Source organism: Homarus americanus, unplaced genomic scaffold (genome assembly GCF_018991925.1).
Source record: "Homarus americanus isolate GMGI-L3 unplaced genomic scaffold, GMGI_Hamer_2.0 scaffold50564, whole genome shotgun sequence".
Lineage (NCBI taxonomy): Eukaryota > Metazoa > Arthropoda > Malacostraca > Decapoda > Nephropidae > Homarus > Homarus americanus.
The window spans coordinates 5,159,711-5,181,043 of NW_024715014.1; the positions used below are offsets into that span (position 1 = coordinate 5,159,711).

General features: G+C 36.7%; 1 protein-coding gene across 5 annotated transcripts in view; it reads left to right on the forward strand.

Annotated features, from left to right (window-relative positions):
• The first annotated feature begins 222 nt into the window (after positions 1-222).
• The window catches only part of LOC121854017 (GATOR complex protein WDR59-like), a 57,589-nt gene continuing 36,478 nt past the window's right edge, over positions 223-21,333 (forward strand). For 4 of the 5 annotated variants that reach the window (XM_042348413.1, XM_042348422.1, XM_042348417.1 and 1 more), the window contains exons 1-11: positions 225-374; positions 2,801-2,850; positions 3,376-3,514; positions 3,781-3,985; positions 5,450-5,640; positions 6,953-7,045; positions 7,244-7,483; positions 7,987-8,071; positions 8,864-8,959; positions 10,483-10,674; positions 12,714-12,874. In XM_042348413.1, coding sequence (XP_042204347.1) covers positions 321-374; positions 2,801-2,850; positions 3,376-3,514; positions 3,781-3,985; positions 5,450-5,640; positions 6,953-7,045; positions 7,244-7,483; positions 7,987-8,071; positions 8,864-8,959; positions 10,483-10,674; positions 12,714-12,874 — 1,506 coding nt within the window. In that variant the 5' untranslated portion in view covers positions 225-320. Of the gene's footprint in view, positions 375-2,800; positions 2,851-3,375; positions 3,515-3,780; positions 3,986-5,449; positions 5,641-6,952; positions 7,046-7,243; positions 7,484-7,986; positions 8,072-8,863; positions 8,960-10,482; positions 10,675-12,713; positions 12,875-16,769; positions 21,221-21,333 lie in introns of those variants that run through there. The other variant, XM_042348403.1, reaches the window with a different exon arrangement.

Sequence of the window (21,333 nt, forward strand, 5' to 3'; positions counted from 1 at the left end):
GTAATGCACTTTTCTATTTGGCATAACAATTGAATAATAATCTTTCTTCCTCTCTCTCTCTCACATGCACACAGCTACCTCTCATTAGCTTGGAATAACTTAACATATCTAATAAGTGCCCCTGTCAAATATACAACAGAGATAACCGACCCAAGACATGTTCCTGGGTGGTCGCTGGAGGTGTTCGCTCAGTGGTGGTCGCTGGAGGTGTTCGCTCAGTGGTGGTCGCTGGAGGTGTTCGCTCAGTGGTGATCGCTGGAGGTGTTCGCTCAGTGGTGGTCGCTGGAGGTGTTCGCTCAGTGGTGAATAACTAAAAGGATATGGCAGTACGATGGAGCAGCGAAAATGTCGTTGCTGAACACAGAGATTTACAGGTATTAACATTAACCTTTGATGTGAATAAATTAATTAAGTTTCCTGTGAGGTGTATGAGTGACCAAGCTCCAGGACGTTGATCTTCTACCTCAGTCACAGGGTCTCAATTGTTTCTCTTACTTTGACAACACAATAAACATTCTGTACTGTATATCGGTTATTGTCTGATCCACTGTATATTATTTTATTTTTTATGAATTTTTTATTAATTATTATAACATAGTGGAGATATTTTGCTGTGACCGGTTAAGTTCCTACCAATGTTATTTTACTGTGAGTGCGCTCTGATTGGCTATGTACTTCCTAGGTTAGGTAGTTTTCTTTGGTTGGTTAGGTCAGGTTCTAGTAGGATCTAGTAAATGTTGCCTCTTATAATGATAAGAATATCTGTGGAAAAAAAATTAACAAGATCAAACAACTCCTTCTGGTGGTAGTGGTGTTCTCAGACATTACCGTATTGTTTGGTGAATTTTAGTAATACGCTGTTAATAATGTTAGACAATTCTAAGACGTTTTCCTTCTATGATATTTCTGCTAGAATTTAAGGATAACCGAGATATTAATTTTTAAATATTATTAGATTTCTTCAGTCACAAGTGCTTTACCTGTTTCGTCATCACTGTTTTCAATCCATTTCGTCACCACTACTTTACCCGTTTCGTCACTGCGTTCATTCCTATCATTATATACACGGAAATATCTGTTGCTTTGGATAGAAAATAATAAAAAACACTAAGACAATTTATTAAAGATAAAAATATTAAATAAAAACATTGTTAATTCGCCAGCAATCATCTCACTTAAGCAATATGTGAAAGACTAAAATAAAAAAAAGTAAAAATATTGTTAATACTCAGGGCAAGCTTGGAAGAAGACACTGACAATTTTGGAAACTAGAAGTGGTGATATTTTTTTCTTCATATTCATCCTACAGCTTCCAGAGACGGACTTGTGTGTCATGATTTTCTTTTCTTATGCACGATTTTAGCTTGTGCTCAGCAACTAGTTGTAAATGCTAATCAACCATTGAGGCTTCTCTGTGAAGAAGAGGGAAGAGCGAGATTGTTCTTTGCTGCTCGGTGGTTTATGCTCTGGTGTCAAATCACCTTCATTTGTTCTGTATTTTGTTTATTTACCAATATTATAATCGTTTTCTTTATTAAATAATTAATATTCATGTATAATAATACAATAATTCTCGGGTCGTCTGTATACATGTGTAATTTATATTCGTGCAAAATAATAACTTACAATTTGTCACTAATACCAGCGACTGTTAGTGGTGACGAATGGGGTTTTGGTGACCAACTGGGTTGTTGACGAAACGGATTGGTGACGAAATGGGGTGTATCCGATAGGTTAGGTCAGGTTTTCAAAGGCTTGTTTGGTGTTCTTTTAAGTATTTTACCCCACATTTTCCCTCTACTGTCCACTTTGAACAACCAGTATTGTTGGTAATTCAGGAGGTCTTATCGGTTAAAATACTCAACAAATTTAAATTTGCGCCGGAAACAATAGAATACTGTATATATATGTTTTTTGCTTTTTCCCTATATAAATAGAAATATGAAATAACATGTTTGACCCAAAACAAATCTTTACCTCTACCCGGTATATTTGTAAGTTGTTTCCATGTACAACAAAAATATGGTTAGATTTGTTTATAGCTACACAACGATTGACTCACAGCGAAATAAATGCCAAACGCCACCAGAGTCACGGTCAAATATAGTTCTTGCGTTGCTCACTGGTAACCGATGGTTAGCCAATCAGAGTGCACTCACGGCAAAATATCCACTGCCATATTATTACAGTATTATTATTGGTAAATTTTCACTTGTTGCCACTACACGAAATTGAAGTTGAAACTATGTTTTTCTGATGGCTTTCGATGTGTTATGAACAAATTTGACCTTCATTTCTGGCACAAATCAATAGATTCAGAGGTAAGCCCCCCCCCATCTCAGAATCTAAAGAGTTGCTATAAAAATCAAGGTAAAAAGTGAAGAAAGTTAGTTTATCTATCCCAAATTATGAGTTGAAAAATAATCATAACTCCTCATCAGTTCATCCAGTTGACTCACCGTACCTCAGCAGCTGTTTGACTGATTGTTCGTCTGTCTCTTCCTCCTTTCTCACCAATTTCTTTATAATGAGGTTGCCCGTGCATTTGTTTATCATTGCTTATTCTCTCATCTTGCTGTGAGTGTTGCATTAGCCCTATTTGTTTTTCAGTCTGATCCACTGTGGATGATGATTTGGCCATGATTTCTTGTAAGTTCTTAAATCCTTCTATCTTTCTACATTGTTTGCTGTAGTTCTGTTATTTGTTGCTCGGGTTTATTTAGTTCTTAACATCCAGAAGGACTGAGCATCTTGTTAAGTATTATGTTGTTTTATTGATTAATTTTGTTTCTATTTGCAGGCCAATTCTATGGCTCTGGATTGGCGTGGTGAATACACACTTCTTGCGGGGTAAGCATTCCAACGATTATATTGTACAGTAAATATGATGTTTGCATGCATAAACAATATACTGTACAGTACAGTATACAGTGTAACCTGTGTACTGTAATTTGCACACCCTTAGAATTGACTGTTTAGTGAACATGTGAATTTTGCAAATTGAGTGACTTATAACATGGCTACATTGGACCTGTGGATCATGAACCCAAAATGTCAGGCGTTACAGTATAGTATAGTCTAGTAAAGTATTGTATAGTGTGTATTTTACTACTCTTCCTGTGGTAAACTGTGGCTCCAAAAGGCAATGTCGAAGTAGTAGTACTGAACAGTATCATTATTTATGAATGATTGGGTATTGGTCGTGTAATGACAGACATAATTGGTGGATACGTTTGTTATAGGTCATATCGGTTGACCGTCTGGAGATACGGGTTACCACGGGGTGTAGGAACACATTTCCGCAACTGTACAGTACTGTAATAGCTATTGTAGTTGATTAGTGTTTCTTCATTAATTATCACAATTTTCTTACAGGCGTCGGAACCTTGCACTAATCTCCCTGGATAATCCAACGGAGGTTGTTAAAAGGGTCAGCAGGACTCAGCAGAAATATGATGTAACAGCTGCAGAGTGGAATCCAACACAGTCTCATGGACACACCTTTGTTCTTGCGGTAGGTGGTTAACATGTTTATGTTGATGACTCTTAGTGACTAAGTACATGAGTAAGTAGGAATAAAACTGTACTGACTATAAATGTACTACGAGTAAAGTAAATACTCAAAAATGTTACTTGAGTACAGTACTCAAGTAAATTTATTTAGTTATTTTGCAACTCTGCAATACAAAATTCTTAATGCAAGGCTTATGGATGGTATAGTTATCCCATGATATATGCTGTACAGGTGCCATAGAAAGTATAATCTCTTTTCTGTTACAGTCTGGTGAACGAGCTGAAATTTGCCAGTGGACTGAAGGAAGTCTTAATGGAACCACCACTCTTCGAGCTCACACACGAACTATCACAGACCTCAACTGGCATCGATCTGATCCAAATCTTTTATCAACATGTTCCATAGACACATTTGTTTATATATGGGACACCAGAGAAACTCGCAAGCCAATTTCCTGTCTTTCTGCTATTGGTAAATACTGAATATTGTATATTGACAAAACTTTACTTACAATTGTATTGTTTATTATATGTTCCCGAGCTCCTTGCACTTCAGACCGTCTTCAGTTTTATCTTGATTAGTATAATTGAATTTGTATTTGCTAATTTTCAAATATATTAGCAAGTCAATCAATCAATCAAAGTACTGTCCTAATATCTGAGGGTTGGCAACTACAGTCCTCCACTCTAAATGTTTTGGGGCTGTTTTTACCAATCATCCAAGATTATGTATCTCCCTTGTATCCAGTTTTTAATTCCATTCATTCATCCCAGTCTTTCCCTTCGCCTGGCCCTCCTTCCCCTAATTTGTCCATTAATATTTCTGTTATTATCCCCTCATCCCTAATTATACTGTATGACCAAAGTATCTAATTTTTCTTTTTTCTGTACATTTCAAGTACTGTGCAGTAAAACCTTGATACACCGGACTAATTGGGGCAGACCCCAATCTGGAAAATGCGAGTTAAAAAAAAAGAAAGCGAATCGGGGGTGGGGGTGTGTGCTGGACATAACACTGCTTATCTGGATTGTTTCAAGAAAATTGGTTGTATACTGTACAGTACTATAAAGATAAAAATAATAGTGTAGGGGTATATTGTGTGTGGGAGATAAGTGATCTGGGATCCCTTTAACACATCTTATTTTCTAGTTTTATGTTATAAGTTCCTTATTTCTAAGCCAGATGGCATATATAGAGTGGAATAAGTGGTAAAAAGTCCATTTATCTGTGACATGAATTTGCGAGGTCAGACTGTAGCACTATGCATTGTAAGGTCAACGAACTGAAAAATCTCTTTAGACAGCACCTCTGAATCCTCGTAGGTGCCTGTCACTGACGAATAGCTGCGATTCTACTGAATTTGGCCGGTTCATCCAGGCCAGATCTTTTAAACTCCAGAATATTTGGTATCGGGCCTGATAGTAACATTCACTATTCTGTGCATCCCTAACTCTTAACCTTATAAAAAAGCAATACAGTCAGTCCTCGACTTACGACGGGGTTAGGGACCGATGACCAGGTCGTAAGTAGAAAATGCGAAAATAATACATCGAAAATCTAAAATGGGTGTCTGTTTCTTCTCAGCACCACGAGAACTCACTTTTACGCTTGCCAGCCATTTTAAAGGGAATCACAAACGAAAATTTTGTCAGCACACAGCGCGATCACTAACGTCGGGACTCGAAAATACGTAATATGAAAAATATTTTATAACTGCGGCGGTCGTATGTCCGGGTGGTCGTAGGTCGAGTAGGTCGTAAGTCGAGGAGTACCTGTATACTGATACCTAACAAATACAGAAATAGAAAACAGGTCATACAATTCAATTTTTTTACATATATAGTACGTAGTGTAATCTAATAATTAACAAGGTGAACTGGAATGCTGTCATATGTTTATTTACCTTAATTATTGTTTTTCTGTTTACTTTTCCAGCTGGGGCATCTCAAGTAAAATGGAATAAGCTCAACCAAAACTTATTAGCATCTGGCCATGACTGTGATATCCGTGTGTGGGATAACCGCAAGACCAGCCAGCCAGTCCAGTATATTGCTGCTCACTTGTCAAAAATCCAAGGGTTGGACTGGTCACCAAATCATGAAAACCACTTAGTGACTTCATCTAATGTAAGACATGGTTTTGAAAAGTTTCAAAGGAAATGATGTAGTGATGAGGATGATCACCTTACTGATAGAATGGATATGTAAAATAAATGAGATTTTAAAACCCCCATAGCTGAACCTGGTGACTCTTGTATTAATACCTGTACAACGAAAGTTATGGAGTTGAAACCCAGGAAACCCCATAGCATCAGTGGCATGACATATTGCAAAAATAATTAGGTCTTCCATTATGATCAGAACCCCTAGAAAGTAGGCTATGAAATAGATGTTTCCATTTTAAGTAGAAGGCAAGTGAGCCGTGACATCATTATACAGTGCACACCTCACATTTACAACTAACTGTAACAGCCATAGCTCAGTTGTAGCCACCTTCTGACAGAGTACAAATATATTTGTCTTAACAGCACTCAGTTCTGAGAACAGTAGATAAGTTTAGTTTTTACTTTATCTGTTTTAACATGAAGATGGTTTATTTTGGGCTAAGCTACTTATTCAGAGAGGAACTCCCCGGAGGAGTGAAGAATTTTACAGGGTTTTTCATAAATTATGTGCCAGACAAAAAGTTTCTTTTTTCCTTTTTTTCCTCAGGTGAGGGAATCATAACTAACCAACAATTATGGTAGGGAAATTTGAGGAAAGAGTCAGTTGTATGGAAAGCCAGTGAGGACACACTGATCATTTTCAAAATATATTAATCAGCAACATCCATATGTCTTTCTGTTATTGATTAAACTGTGAAGCCAGCCTTGGCTTGCTGTGAATCTTGCTGTTACTAGCTGGCTTGTCATTTTTCTCGAGCAAATGAGCTTGAATTTCCAGTGTGTCAGAGTGAACCATTTGACCACTGAGTGTAGCTGTATGTCTTTGCATGTTAACTTTTTCCAAATGTTCATATCATCCTTCACTCTTTTCTTGTAACTTTTAACCCATAGAAAAAGTGTTTGAAATACAGTACTACTGTTTCTTACTCTTTCTTCTTCCCTTACTCATTCTTCATTCTTCTTACTTTTTCTCCTCTTATTCATTCTATATTCTTACTTTTTCTCCTCTTACTCATTCTATATTCTTACTTTTTCTCCTCTTATTCATTCTTCATTCTTCTTACTTTTCTTCTTTTTCTTCTTAGTCTTTCTTCTTCTTCTTATGCTTTCTTCTTTTTTTTTACTTCTTTGGCTCAAATTTCACAATACACAAAGTATTTATTCTTTTCTCAATGGCATTCATAAAATGGTTTGTAGGTCCTATGCAGTCACTGAGTGTGTATATTTTTCTTAGTTATTGTAACTCTTCCAATATTGATTTATTCTTTGTCCAGGACTGTACAGTGAAGTTCTTCGATATCACTAACCCACGGAAGGCAGAGAATTTTATTAACACACTGTCCCCAGTCTGGCGAGCACGGTATACGGTATGTGTGAGAGACTTATACTTAACTTATTTTAGTTTTCTAAATACAATAATAGGATTAATATGTTATATTGTCACAAACATTTTAATGTTCTGTTGATCTTTTGCTTTTATTTTTAAAGATTAAAATTAAGTATTAATGATTATTTATACTTTAATTGCTAGGTTGAAGTTTCAATAACACTTTTTTTTTTTCCAGCCTTTTGGTGAGGGTGTAGTTACAGTAGTGGTGCCTCAACTGCGCCGTGGTGAGAACTCTCTCTTGTTGTGGTCAGTGACTGATATGAGCTCACCTGTGCACACTTTTGTAGGACACTCTGATGTAGTGTTAGAATTTGAATGGCGTCAAAACACAAATAACCCCGGAGAACACCAGCTGGTGACCTGGGCACGTGACTACAGTCTTCGGATTTGGAAAATTGATCAACAGTTACAAAGGGTAAGTTTGAGGTAGTGCTTTACCGGTCATATTTTGTGGACTTGGTCACAATTTTCGTGTGCCATATGGCAGCAGGTCTACCATTAGACAACACATTATGCTTCCAATATCTTCCCAGGTGGTAGTACCTCCCTGTTTGGTAGCTGCCGAATGCATATAATACAGGTATCTTTTGTTTAGCGATCGTTTACTTAACAATATTTTGGTTTAATGATTTAAACCTTTTAACACCCTTTGTTGTTTAATGATCTGCAGTTTCCGGTTTATCGATCTTCAACTCACTGGGAAAAATCTGAAACATGTAGAGAAAAAATTATTCCAATTTCCCATCTTCAAGCCATAAGAAAGGAATATATTAATAGTCATTTAGGAGGAAAATTTTGTCTTTATGCATCTAACATGTGTTTTAAATACACTTGAATTTAATGTTATGTATAATACCTGTATAATACATTACAGTATGTATCTTTGTATTGTGCTCAGTATGTTTTGTGGATTTCCAGCTGTGTGGTCACGATACAGAGGAAGAAATGGCATTTGCAGAGAGTACAGACAGTGAATTTGCCCATGAACCTGCACCAACTCAAAGTAAGTGGTGAAGATTTTTGGTCAACCATATAAAGAGTGAATTTTGCAGTGAATTATGGAGCCCCAAGAGTGAAAGGAAATGGAGAGAGACTGCTTGAAATATCCACCGAGAGAGGGTTGATAGTAGGATATACTGTGTGTCGGCGGATACAAGAATGTGATTGATCTGAATGTACTCCCATTGTTTGACAGAAATACAGTTAATGGTGAATTAATGGTTCAAATGAAAGATATTCCAAGAAGTGAAAAGAAGGTTATGCAAAGATATGAATCAAAGAAAGAAAAGGGTAACTGAAAATTTTTTGAAGAAATAACTGAGACAAGGTAGGTATTTATAGATAAGGGTGACAGTGGAGGGATTGAAGAAGAATGGGAACCTCATACAGCTGAGGTGTATGGGTACTGGTGATGTAGTCAAGACCAACAAGTCCAACACTGAGACTGAGGCCATTACAGGCTGTGCAGATTAGGAGTGCCTGGCAGCCCGGACTAAGAGCTCAACAAGTCTTAATCTCCCCATTAGCCCGAATAGTTGGTGCAGAGCGGTGCTGGGTTTGAGAGATTTTCGGGTATTGAGATGAATTTTCTCCTCAGAATTTTTCTGGGCGCTGGTGAATGTTTCATCATTGGACTACAGTTGGATAGACATAGATGTATTCATTTATGCCACCATACTGAACAGTGCATAAGTGAAACCATGCAAAAATATAATACTGCATAAATTTTAGGTTTAATGTCCTGGATTTTGCTTTACATCTTCATTTCTGTTAAGTTAATAATTTTGTTTTTCAGGTGAATCAGAATGTTACATGGAGAAAGGCACTGAAAAAGACCTGGAGAAGGATGATGAACAGGATGTTGCAGAGGTGAAGAAGGATATAAAACAGAGTAAGTGTGTTGTCTGGGAAGTAACATTTGTGTGAGTGAAGTTACTCTTATCAACATGAATCTGCTGAACATAATATATAGCCTGCAAATAAAATATATGCCAAAAATTATAAATACATTTGACCCTCGCTTTATGCATACTCGCTATACAGTATGCGAATTCGCAATTATATGAGCACCCTACTTCTACCAACAATTTACTTAATGCAAAAAAAAGAAAATAGTTACAGTATTGTGTTCTGCAGGATATGGGAAGGGGAAAAAGTAGGGATGAAGTGGCCTGTGAGATGGCATGTTACCGTTGTTACTTGTAATGAGACTATAAAAGTTGTGGGAAAATTATTACAAGACAGTACTGTATACTAATGTGGCTTAGACATAAAGAAAATCTCATATAAAACTATAAAATAAAGAAGAAATAAATAGCATGGGTGTGAATGTATGTGCAGACTGGAGGCAATGGGTTGTAACTGCATCGCTGACACACCACCCGAGCCATGCTTCCTCCCCCTGTTGTGACATCACCCCATACACACACACACACACGCACACATCTCGGAGTCAGCTGGAAAATTAAAATCTGTATTTTTTAATTGCATCTGTTTACATTGCTGTTGGTATATTGCCAAGTTAGACTCATCACTGTAGCTACATCTCCAGAGCCTTCTCCCTACTAGGCCTAGCTGTGAGCTATGTTATGGTTATTTTTAAACTTGTAATTTATGGTAGATATACAGGCATCCCCTGCTTTACGGAATCCCTAGTTATGGAATTGTGAAATTATGACCAAAATTTCGGGCTACGGGAAAAAAAATTGACATTACAGAATTTTGGTAAATTAGAAAAGTAAATCTCAATTTTTAGCCAAAATTTTTACCAAAATTATAAAAACTATTTTGTGTGGATTCTCTGTGGCAGCCACAAGGCGGTTGGAAGGCCGCTCACTTTCCCATTTGCCAGCAACCACCACAACAATGGTGCTGCTCAGTTTGAATTCTTTCCCCAGTTAGTGTTCAGTTCTGTGTCTGTGTTACTGTGTACCCTTATTCAAAATGAGTGGAAAAAGGCCATTAAGTACAAATGAAAGCAGTGGTGATAAGAGGTATCATAATGGAATTGCTTTGTACATTAAACTTGATGTTTTACGGAGGTAACTCCCAGTAACTCTGATCCTATAACCTCACCTCACCTCACTACCTCCTGCAGCACTCAATATTGCTTCTGGTAAGTAAAATTTAAGTGTTTTTTTAATTTATTACAGGTTGACAACCCCTTATCCAAAATCCTTGGAGCCAGTATTCAAAGTTAAAAGGGATAATGGAACAAAGATGCAACAGGTCACTGTAAATTTTCATAAACAGTTGTAAGCATATACTTAAGTGTCTGTAAGTGGTTTAATTTATGTCCTGGGAGAAACTGTCTTGTAAAACCAAGAAAATTGCAAAATCCAGATCCCTATTCCCTTATTAGGCTTATTTACTGGGGGCTTACTGTATGTATTTTATTTGCATTTTTTTTTTCAGGGTGCAAACAAGCATCCACAGAAAGCATAGAGAAAGTTTCTCATGAAAATTCACCAGAGATTGGATCAGCCAATGAAGCCCCACAGATATCACCAAATGAACTAAATTCTGTAACGAATAATCATTCTGTGGGAGATTCGGCACTAATTAATGCATCATCTGGCTCTCAACCATTGACCAACTTTCCTAGTGGTATGTAAATATTTGTTGGAAGTGTACATAATAGTAAGCTAACCTTATCACTAACTTTCTTTTTCTGTATTTATTTTCTTATTTAAATATATTTAACAAGTTAATCCATGGAGTAGTGTGATGATGCAAAGAGAATTTGGTTAAAGAAGAGAATCATCGGTGAAAGAAAGAGCATCCACATTACTCTTCAAATTCTGGTGTTTCTGAGATGGACCAAGACCAATCAATGCACTACTTTTAGAGATCAAGGAATTTGTAAAATGTTTGCAGTATGAGATGAGTATTGCCATTTAATATTTACAGTATGTATATAGATAGTGTTCTTGACCTGAGTTAGATGTGTATTATCTAAGGTGAAGAATAAATATTGCAGGTTTTCTCTGGGTACAGTACTCCAGTTTCCTCATGTACTAACAATAACCAATGTTTAAAGGATAGACTCAGGGGCAATGTGGGGATTAAAAAAGCCACTGGTTTCCTTCCCACTCCCATCAAAAAAGTAAATTGATATGAAAAGTAGATCTAGAGACCTTAGAGAGCATGAATGATTAGTTCAAAGGAAACATGTGATTACATACTGTACAGTACTGTGTATAAGGTTAGTGGAGTGATGAGAAGGTGGCTTACTTTTTTTATTGTTAGTACTGTAATATAACTGTTAATGGTGATCATAAAATGGTCAAAGTGAAAATGATTTAAGAAAAGTGTTAGAGGGGAAAATGGAAAGTGACTTAAAGTGCCAAGGAATGCAGCTAAAGAGTGAAGAATTCTAAAACCTTAAACAAAACGAGATATGTCAAATTATCATCTAGTCTCCAATCTTTCATTCTTATCAAAGATCATAGAGTGTGTTATGCTGGATTAGTTACTTCCTCTGTTTGAGAAAAATGGAGTTATCCCTCTGGTCCAGTCAGCCTAAGGGAACCATCATTTTACTGAAACTGCATTATGTAAAATTCATAATGACTTGGTAATGAACACTGCATGGGAAAGTCCTCCCTCCTGGTCTTACTGGATCTCTCTGCAGCCTTTGACAAGGTGGATCATCATCTGTTACTTCAGGATCTTTGGTCACTGCTTAAGTCATATTTGTCAAGGCAATCAATGTGTGATGGTTGATGGAACCATTTCAGACCTTTGCAGTTTGGAGTCCCACTGGGATCAGTTATTATTAAGCATCAGAGACGAGTCTTAATGTTACTGACAAGGAATGATCATGCCTTCAAAATCCTGCCATTACCATCAATGTGTCATAATCGTATCACTGTAGGATTTCATGTGACAACAAGCAGCATCTGGCATAAGTTACCTTGAATCTTTGGCTTAATCTAACCAACATTAATATCTAAAACTGTGTAAGAACAACAATTAATATTTTATCAGTACAAATAAAAGTGCTTAAAGATAATCAAAGCATTAGACTATTTATTCAGTTAAACATTAACTATACAGGTATATGAAGTTTCTACTTTTCACATATGTCTTGCTGCTCAAAAAAGGCTGCTGCCTGCTGGGGCATTTACAAAACCGTGTATTCTTTATTTTTCACTTAATACTCTTGGGGTTTTCATATGTAAATTTGTGTATGAACTAAAAAAATGCAATAGAACAATTTTATGTTTAGGTATGAATGCCAGATACGCAAGACGCACATTTAGCAAGGTCGGTGTGATCTGGCTTCTATGTAGACTGCTACCAAGGTTACGTGAGTGACCACACCGGTCTTCCTTTATCATTATGGTACTTTTGTTCATTCACTTGTATAGAGTGAAGAAATTCTTATCACAGTAATTGTTTTTTGCATGATTGTTGAGGTCGTCACCAATATCCTTAACACCTCGTACTTGCCGTTCTCTTTCATTTTTGTCATTCATTCGTTAATCATTTAGTAGAAGAATGCTGTAGTTATTATATGAAACTTGGTACTGTATGGGGGTATAACTTGGCAAAATCTCAGAAAAGTTTGGTAATAAGTGTGTGACCATATTTAGATGTACATGTTACTGTTTTATCAAATAACATTAATTTTCTTTTCACAGTTATGCCAACAACGAGCAAAGTAAATAATGTTGTTGTGGGCATGTCTTCCACATTGCCATCTGGTAATTTATCTTCTGGCCAGCCCATGAGCTTACAGCAGGAATTTTCATTACTGAACACTTCCCTTGATAACAGCCAAGTAAATTCTGTGGAGGTGGTGGTAAGTAAGCCCATCTTTTCATGTTTGCATGCTATGAGTATTATATGATTTTTAATATTTTCTGCCAAGTGAGAAATGAGCATGAGGATGCTTGGATAAATGCTGTACTTGCAAAGGTAGGGAAATATCGTCTTATAATGGATACTCTGTAATAATGTGAAGTGTATTTAGAGGAAAATTTTGACAGATATGGCGAGGTATGAAAAGTGGTAAGTTCAGTATCACTTGTACCGATTCCTACAATGTGTACCATTTGTAGTTCTTAAGGGGATCATCCCGCTGGAATCCCCTCTGTTTATTTGTGGATGGATTTATATGAAATTTTAACACAATATTTTGGCTCATCTAACAGTGTTTCCATTACAATTTCCACAAATTTGGCTTTTTTTTTTTTTACAAATTTTTTAATAATGAAATTACAGTACAGCAAACACTTTTGATGGAAGTTATTGTGATTTTAGTGATATAAAGAAAAAGAAAATGGACTGATGATACTTCATTACTTAAATCAAACACTTATATTCAATGACAAGAAATCCTAAAATAACCCATAAAAATCCTCAAACATTGCTGGCATTTCCATATTAGGTACAGTATAGTAATTTTTTAAAGTGTGCATCACTTTTAGGATTGAATATTCTCTTATCATTGGTGATTCTATTATTGTTTGAAAACTGAAAATCCAAGAACTTTTGGAACAGTGTACAGTACTGTAGGTTACAATTTTATGTGCAAAATTTTTATTTTGGATTACAAATCTTTGAAGATTTACAAGTTCATGGCACCTGGTGCCTTCCTGATTTTGCATATTACTTGCTTGAGAGCAAGGATGTCAAAAGCCACCACCTTTCTCTTTGTTGCCAGGTTTAAAACTCATCAGAGTAACCTAGTTCATATTGTACTCTAAATTTTGTCTACTTGTCTTATTCATTGGTGGTGTCGGGCTTCAAAGTGTCATAGGGAAGGACTGGTGGTAGCAAACACAAGGGGGAACAATATATAAGATGTGGTCCCAAATTGACTAAGGAAACTGCATACAGTAAATAGTACAAGGAAATGGGGTTCACTAGACGTGCAGCATAGGTCTTCTCTCCATATGGGCTAGTTAAGCACTGAGACTTCATTTCACTATCACAAGCTCATCAGACTGACTGACTGGTGTTGCCGGGTGAATCTTTTCTTAGTTTTAATAAAAAGTACAATATACTGTATAACAATAAAATTAATACATCATGTGCTCATAATACAGTACACCAATTCTCCCATTAGTGTCGTTGTTAGGTTCCTGAAAACCACGACTTTAAGTGAAATGATGTACAGTATAGTGAAAATGATTTTACCAAACACACAATGATATAAATAGGGGTAATGTTCCTTGGGTACATTTCTGGTCAAAACTTTCTCACAACTTGCCACAAATGTTTCACTTTCATCACTATCACCTTCCTCTTGTTTTAAAGTTTCAAATAAACTTAGAGCTTTCGCCTGTTTGGAGAGTAACGAACAAGGAAAGTTTAGATGATGATGATCCTTGATCCACTTGTTCAGCACATGATTTGTTATTTTCAACATTTCCACAAATTGTTCATACAGTTATAGGCTGTAAACGAACAGTTCTTGCTATGTCCACAGCTCACTGTCCTTCTTTAAATCTCTTTACCACATGTAATTTAACTTCTAATGTAACACTTTTCCTCTTCTTTCTGTGGCCACAACCAGTAGTGGTGCATAATGTATGTTTAGCACTCACTGTTCTAGGGCTCAAATAAATTTATACCGTAATTGGATTGTAAGTGAATGGTGGAAGAGCATCAACCAACCTCTGAACAATAACAAACAAATATGACGCCCACACTAGTCACTTACACAGTGGGCTGTTATCACAATCAGTCGCTGAGCGCCTTTGTACCAAATTTTTGAAATTGCCGTATATTTATCCTTTTCATTTTTTTCCAACAATATTACAATGAAACCCTGGATATACCCAATAATGTCTGCGGGTAGTTTTAAAGTTGGCTTCATTTTCGTGGCTGGGATGGGGAGCCCGCGAATTTTATGGCATCCTGCAAGATATCTCTAGTCCCAGGCAGCTGGGCCATGCACACTCATTCTGCCTCAGTCCAGGTTAAACACTTGTCCATTTTGTGCGTGTGCTACTCTGCTCTCTTAACAACTACGCCCCTTGTGCTTGTGATGGCTCCCAAACGCCCTCAACCACCTTCATCCAGCTGCAGGAAGGTGCCCAAACAAGTGAAGAGAGAAACGAAGGTCGTGTATATCTCCCATACGTACGCCTGGCAACGGGAGCTGGTGACTGCTAGCTAGTGCGTCGTCTGCAGTTGTAACTCTCCTCACTCCCTGCCACATTTCTCTGGATTTATTGTTATTATTAGTGTTTACTGATAGAATAGTGTTTAATAGTGATTAATCATGGCATTGTAGCCAGGTTAGCTCGTCAGGCTACTGGGCCAAGCTGTGAGGTGTTATGGTTTTTGCAACCTGTATTTTAGGGTCGATATACATAACACTCTTCATTTATTTTTACTCAGTTACATGCACACACCATCCTATATACATATTGTGAAAAAAAGCAAAAGAAATAATTGTCCTAACGGCAAACACGTAACAGGAGGAGAGCACAGTGTAGCTGGTGGGGAGCATTGCTAGGGAATCGGTGTCCCAGCTGATCTTCGTTACTGTGGTGGAGCAAATGGCGACTGTGTTAAACTTTCATTTGGCTTTTATTTACTGGTTTGCCAATAGTATTTTTTGTTGTAACTTATTTATTGGTATTATTTTTTATTTATTCCTCACATTTCCTGATACTGTATATATTATTTTAAGAAAACTATGGCTATGAGGTGTTATGGTTGTTTTTCAACTCGTATTTTCGGGTAGATATACATAACTTTCTTCAATTATTTTTACTCAATTACATGCACATCCCATCCTACATACATATTGTGAAAAAGCACAGTATTACACCGCAATTACTGACTCCTTTATGTTGGGTTGGCTAGGTTGCTACGAAAGAAATTCTGTAAGTTTTCTTTACGTATCATCCCAGCTGGCGCTCAGATGCCATTCGTTCAAGAGACAGTGATTTTTAAAGGGAAAAATTTGCCTTATGGCAACCCAACCAACCCGACTTTAATAACAAAGATTGGAGTTGACTTGAGGGTAGACTCTCACATTTTTCTACATTTCTATACATTTTGTTTTCTTGTTTCTGATTATTTGTGAGAGGATTTTCCCATTATTATTTATTTGTGTGTGTGTGTGTGCGTGCGTGCGTGCACTACACACATATACAGTACAGGTAAAATAAATAATTGTCCTAAGGGCAAACTCATAAAGGGAATATACATTTCTTTGCATACTGTATGAGTAAAGAAATTTATAACCCCTCCCCCTGGTCAGCAAATGATATTCACAGACTTGTCAATTTGTGGCCATTTTTAGACCCAAACCACTATATGTATCATAAAGCTTTGTTTTACTGACACTGGACATATGAATGATCTAAATAGATATATGTACTGTATTTGTACCTTTGACCATTGAAGTTTTTTAAGCATGCCATCTTAGAATACAGTACAGTACTTTTTTAGCCTCACATCAATAATTTCTGTCAATAGGAATTTTATCGATTGTACGTTCAGTCTTTAACCCTGCTTTTAAGGCAGTTTCATAGAATGGCCTTTATTATGGGACAGACTTTGCTTAGGGGCAAAGGATGCTGCCTCAACTGCCCTTCAACGATAGATACGTATCTAGTCCTTTATGTTTCACACTGTTTAGAGAACAAGCTTGAAAATGGTAAATAATGTGAATTAAAGATACAGTGTAAGTCTTTACCAGATCAGAATAACTAGAGTCTACTGTAATTTCACAGGCTGGGGAAATGAAGATACTGGCTGATGAAGGAAGTAGAACACGTAATCAAGAAGTCAGCAACATTGAAGGCGAAAGAAGGAGCCTGGAGAATCAGTTGAAAAATATTGCATATGAAGAAACAAGATTAGATGATGAGAATAGAAGTGATTTGGCTAATGAAGTAGAGAACCTAGCAAGGGATATAGGTGACAATGGTAATTTAGATGAATGTCATTTTAGTCTTATGGACAGTAAAACAAGAGTTTTGGATGTTTATCATAAGAGTAATATTTGCCATATAAAGGCTGAAACAACATTCAACCAAGAAATAAATGACTTTGAACAAAATACCACATGTGATATGACAAGAGAGAAGCTCTCATCAGAGGTGACCAGTGGTGAAATGCTATCAGTAGCAGTAAATTATTTTCCAGAATTGGAAAATTCAAACAAAGATTTTCTGTCTAAAATCAAATTCGATAATGGCGGTATGTGTGTCATAAAAGTTAAATCTTCAAATGACGATCAACCTTATAATTTTCCCAGGAAAGAGAAAATAGATATAAAACAAGAGGAGTCACCATTCAGAATTACTGTGAGGAGTGAGGGTAATCACTTATTTTCTTTACAGTCAGAAACACAGGAAAACAACTCATTCATGTTCCCTTCAGATGAAATTGACTCATGTTTGTTAAAAGATACAAAAGAAGAGCACAATTCATCAGATTCTCCTGGAATTTCTGTCATAAGTCTGGCACATGAGGCACCATCATATGTTGAAGGGATGAACGAAATAGGTGCTCATGTAGATATTACAAAGGAGGAAGCTGTTATCCATGTTGTTGATAGTGAAAATATGAGCAGTGATGGAGAGAATCCAGCATGTTTCACCATTGCTGAGCCAATAGTAACTACAGAGACAAACATTCCTGTTGGAGAGACGATGCTTGCCAGTAATGAAAACCAAATACAGTTACTTCCGAAGCATGAAATGCCGGATAGTGCTTCTCTAACACCATCTCTGCCCTTTATAGGTGCACAGAATGCCTTAAATGCAGTAATAATGGATGGGTCCCTCATGATCAGAAGTTCTGATGATACACCAATTCAAGTCCCAGCTAAATTGATCTACTTACCTGCAACAGAAGATGGGGGCTCAGAATTTTCTGAGGAAATGTGTGTAACCTTTGCCCCACAACTATTTGAGGGTGGTGTCCTGGTGCCAGGAGATAACATTATTATTCTTGGAAATCACTCATTTCTTACAAGTGTTGAACTTGTTTTAGTAGATGGGGAAACACAAACACAGATCTCTATTTCCCCCGTTCCAGAACCCTTGGAGTCTTACCAAGATAAGGGAGGAAATTTTGTAATGATAACAAGGAGCTTGGAACAGACCATAGCATTGTCTTCTAATTCTACACAAGAATTTTTAAAGATAGACCTTGATGCTTTGCCTGATAGGAAATTTCCAGTTCAGAATGCACCCCACAGTGATGAACCTGGACTCTTTCAGTGTGATAAGTGTGATAAAACCTATAAGGTTCGTTCATCCTTAAACAGCCATAAAGTAACCCATAATACTGAAAAAATGTATAAATGTGATGAATGTGGCAAAGCTTTCCATTATAGCACACCACTGCAGATCCACAAACGCACTCATAGTGATGAAAGACCATATAGATGTCAGTCTTGTGCTGCTTCATTTCGATCCAAGGCTAATCTGAGATACCATGAGAGATTGCACACTGGCGAGCGTCCAATAACATGTCGTGAGTGCGGTAAAGGGTTCAAGGATTACACATCGTTAAAAAGGCATCGGCAGAAGGCTCATGATGTTATGAACATGAAGTGTCATGAGTGTGGGCTTATGTGTAACTCTGTTGAAAATCTTGCTTCTCACCTTGGTCAGGCCCATAATAAATTTTCTGTTGATAAAATATTATTTTGTGAGAGATGTGAGGAAACTTTAACCAATCAAAAGAGTTATGGCATTCATATGGCTAATCATGAACGTATAGAAAAGATATCTCAAGGAACTCCGGGAAAGTTATCTGATTACACACACAAGTGTGGAATATGTAATATGGTCTGTCAAAGTAAACCTCAGATGTTAGTTCACATACAGATTCATGCAGCGGTAAAGAGATTTCAGTGTCGGTACTGCAAAAAGGCCTATATGTATCGCTTTATTCTGGCACATCATGTAAGAGAAGAGCACCCACATGATCCCCAGTGGTTTTGTCAGCACTGTGATGTAACATTTGAAACATGTAGACAAATGAATACACATAGCTGTCGTACTGTTCGTGGAAATTACAGTTGTCCTCACTGTGATTTTAAAACAGAGATACGGCATCGTTTGTTTCGACACATCATCAAAGAACATCCAGCAGACAAAACTCCTTATTATTGTGATTTTTGCAAGAGTAGCTATGAAGATCCAAGCAAGCTGCGTTATCATCAAAAACGTGAACACCCAGAGAAAATGTTGATGCTGACTATGCATCGGGAGGCAACGAGGCATGTACCTGCTTCAGGAGATAAGACAGACTCTCTCAATATTGACATGTCACAAGTGGAAATGACTGTTGAAGGTAATGTAATTATCTATTACATACCCAAACATCTTCGAAATGATGAGGTTTTCAGAGAAAAGGTTAAGTTTAAATGCTTTTACTGTGAGGCCAAGTTCCCTGTTAAGAATTCAATGACACGACACATATTAAGGGAGCATCCTGGTGAAAAAGCTTACAAATGCCTTCAGTGTAACATCTTCTTGAAGTCTAATGTAGAGTCAAAAAATCATAACCGTAAGTATCACAAGTACTCGAATACAGGAGGTAGAGATCCTCTCAGGAATGAAAAAGCAATGAAGAAAAAAGCCCAAATGTTTGAAAAACAGCTTCAAAATGCTGGAACTCACTTGAAAAATATTTATAAATTCCGTTGTCGATATTGTTCCATGCCTTACCGTTGTAAGCGACCACTCATTGTCCACTACAAAAAGTGGCACCCAGATGAAGAATGGGATCATTTTCCTGATCAACCCTCTCGTAACACAAGTGTACCATCAAAGAGGAAGCGGAAGCTGCTTTTCTTTGATTGTAACTTTGATGACCAATGTCAGAGTGTGTTTGATGATATGGCAATGCTTCTGGAACATCTTTCTAATGCCCACAGTGTTAAAAATGAAGACGCAAAACAATACATAAATAAAAGAATTGTGGTAGAAGCTGTTCGTCGTGGACGTCTTCCAAAAAATGCAATTGAAGTTGTCACGAATTCAAATAATAAATATAGAAGAATTAGAAAGAAAGTTAATATTAAGAGTGAAACGGACGACGAAGACGATCTGGATGACCCAGGAGTTTGTGATGAAAAATTAGATTCAGATGATGATTTAGTGAAGGAAATAAAAACAATTGATGATACACCTTCCCCCTCTCTAAATGATGGACAAAAAGTAAGCCCACATTTATTATTAAAGTCAGCTGAAAGGAAGAAAAAATCATTGCCTGCTACCACTAAGAAGTCGATTGAGATGAATCTGAACAACATAGGGTCAGTAAGGGATGTAAAGAAGATGTTATATAGATGTAGGAGATGTGGCATATCTTTCTGTAGCAAACGCCAGTACAGGGAACATAATTCTCTTTTTTCTGATGTCGACTGTTGTGATTTTGAGATTACTAATGTTAAAAAAGAACCGGAAAGTGAAGGAGAAGGCACTGATGAATATGATACTGATGAAAATTATCAGCTTTCATCGGGACCAGAGGATGACGAGTCTGACGAGGGAAACACACCAAAAAGAAATAGGAAACCTAAGAAAAGTGAATTAACACCAACTTCAAACTTAAATTTTTTTGTTAAAAAAGAATTGGAACATGTCAGTGATAATGTAACTGAAGACATTGTTGTTACTTCTTTAGATGAAGACAATAGTGAAGACATTTTAAAAGTTTTAACCATCAGTGCAAGTGAATTAGGGCAGCCAGGGGTACATGTCAAGGTGGAAATGATCACACCTAAATTCTCTGACCTCAATACTCAATTGGGTATCACCAAAGAGAGGGAGTTAACAAAATTACATTCAAATACAAAGTCATTGCTGATGTCAAGTGGCAAAATAGAAAAAAGTGAGGTCACTGGAAAGTTCAGTAAAGGAAAAAGATGTAAATCATTTAATAAAACTAAATCATGTGATCAGCTTCCAGAAATGGAATTACATTTAGATAAAGAAGTTTCCAAAGCACTTCAGATAAGGAGTAGACCTTCGAGAAGTAGCGTAGTGACCGGGTCTCGGGCAACACAATGTGAGCAGTGTCAAATGACTTTCAAAACGAGAGCCGAGCTCAGTTTTCATAAACGATTGGATCACTGATAGAGATATAGTACAGTACAGTATGCCTGTTAACATACAGGTACAGTACTGTACTGATTGAATTCTCATAAATGAGAAAGCAGACATATATATATATATATATATATATATATATATATATATATATATATATATATATATATATATATATATATATATATATATATATATATATATATATATATATATATATATA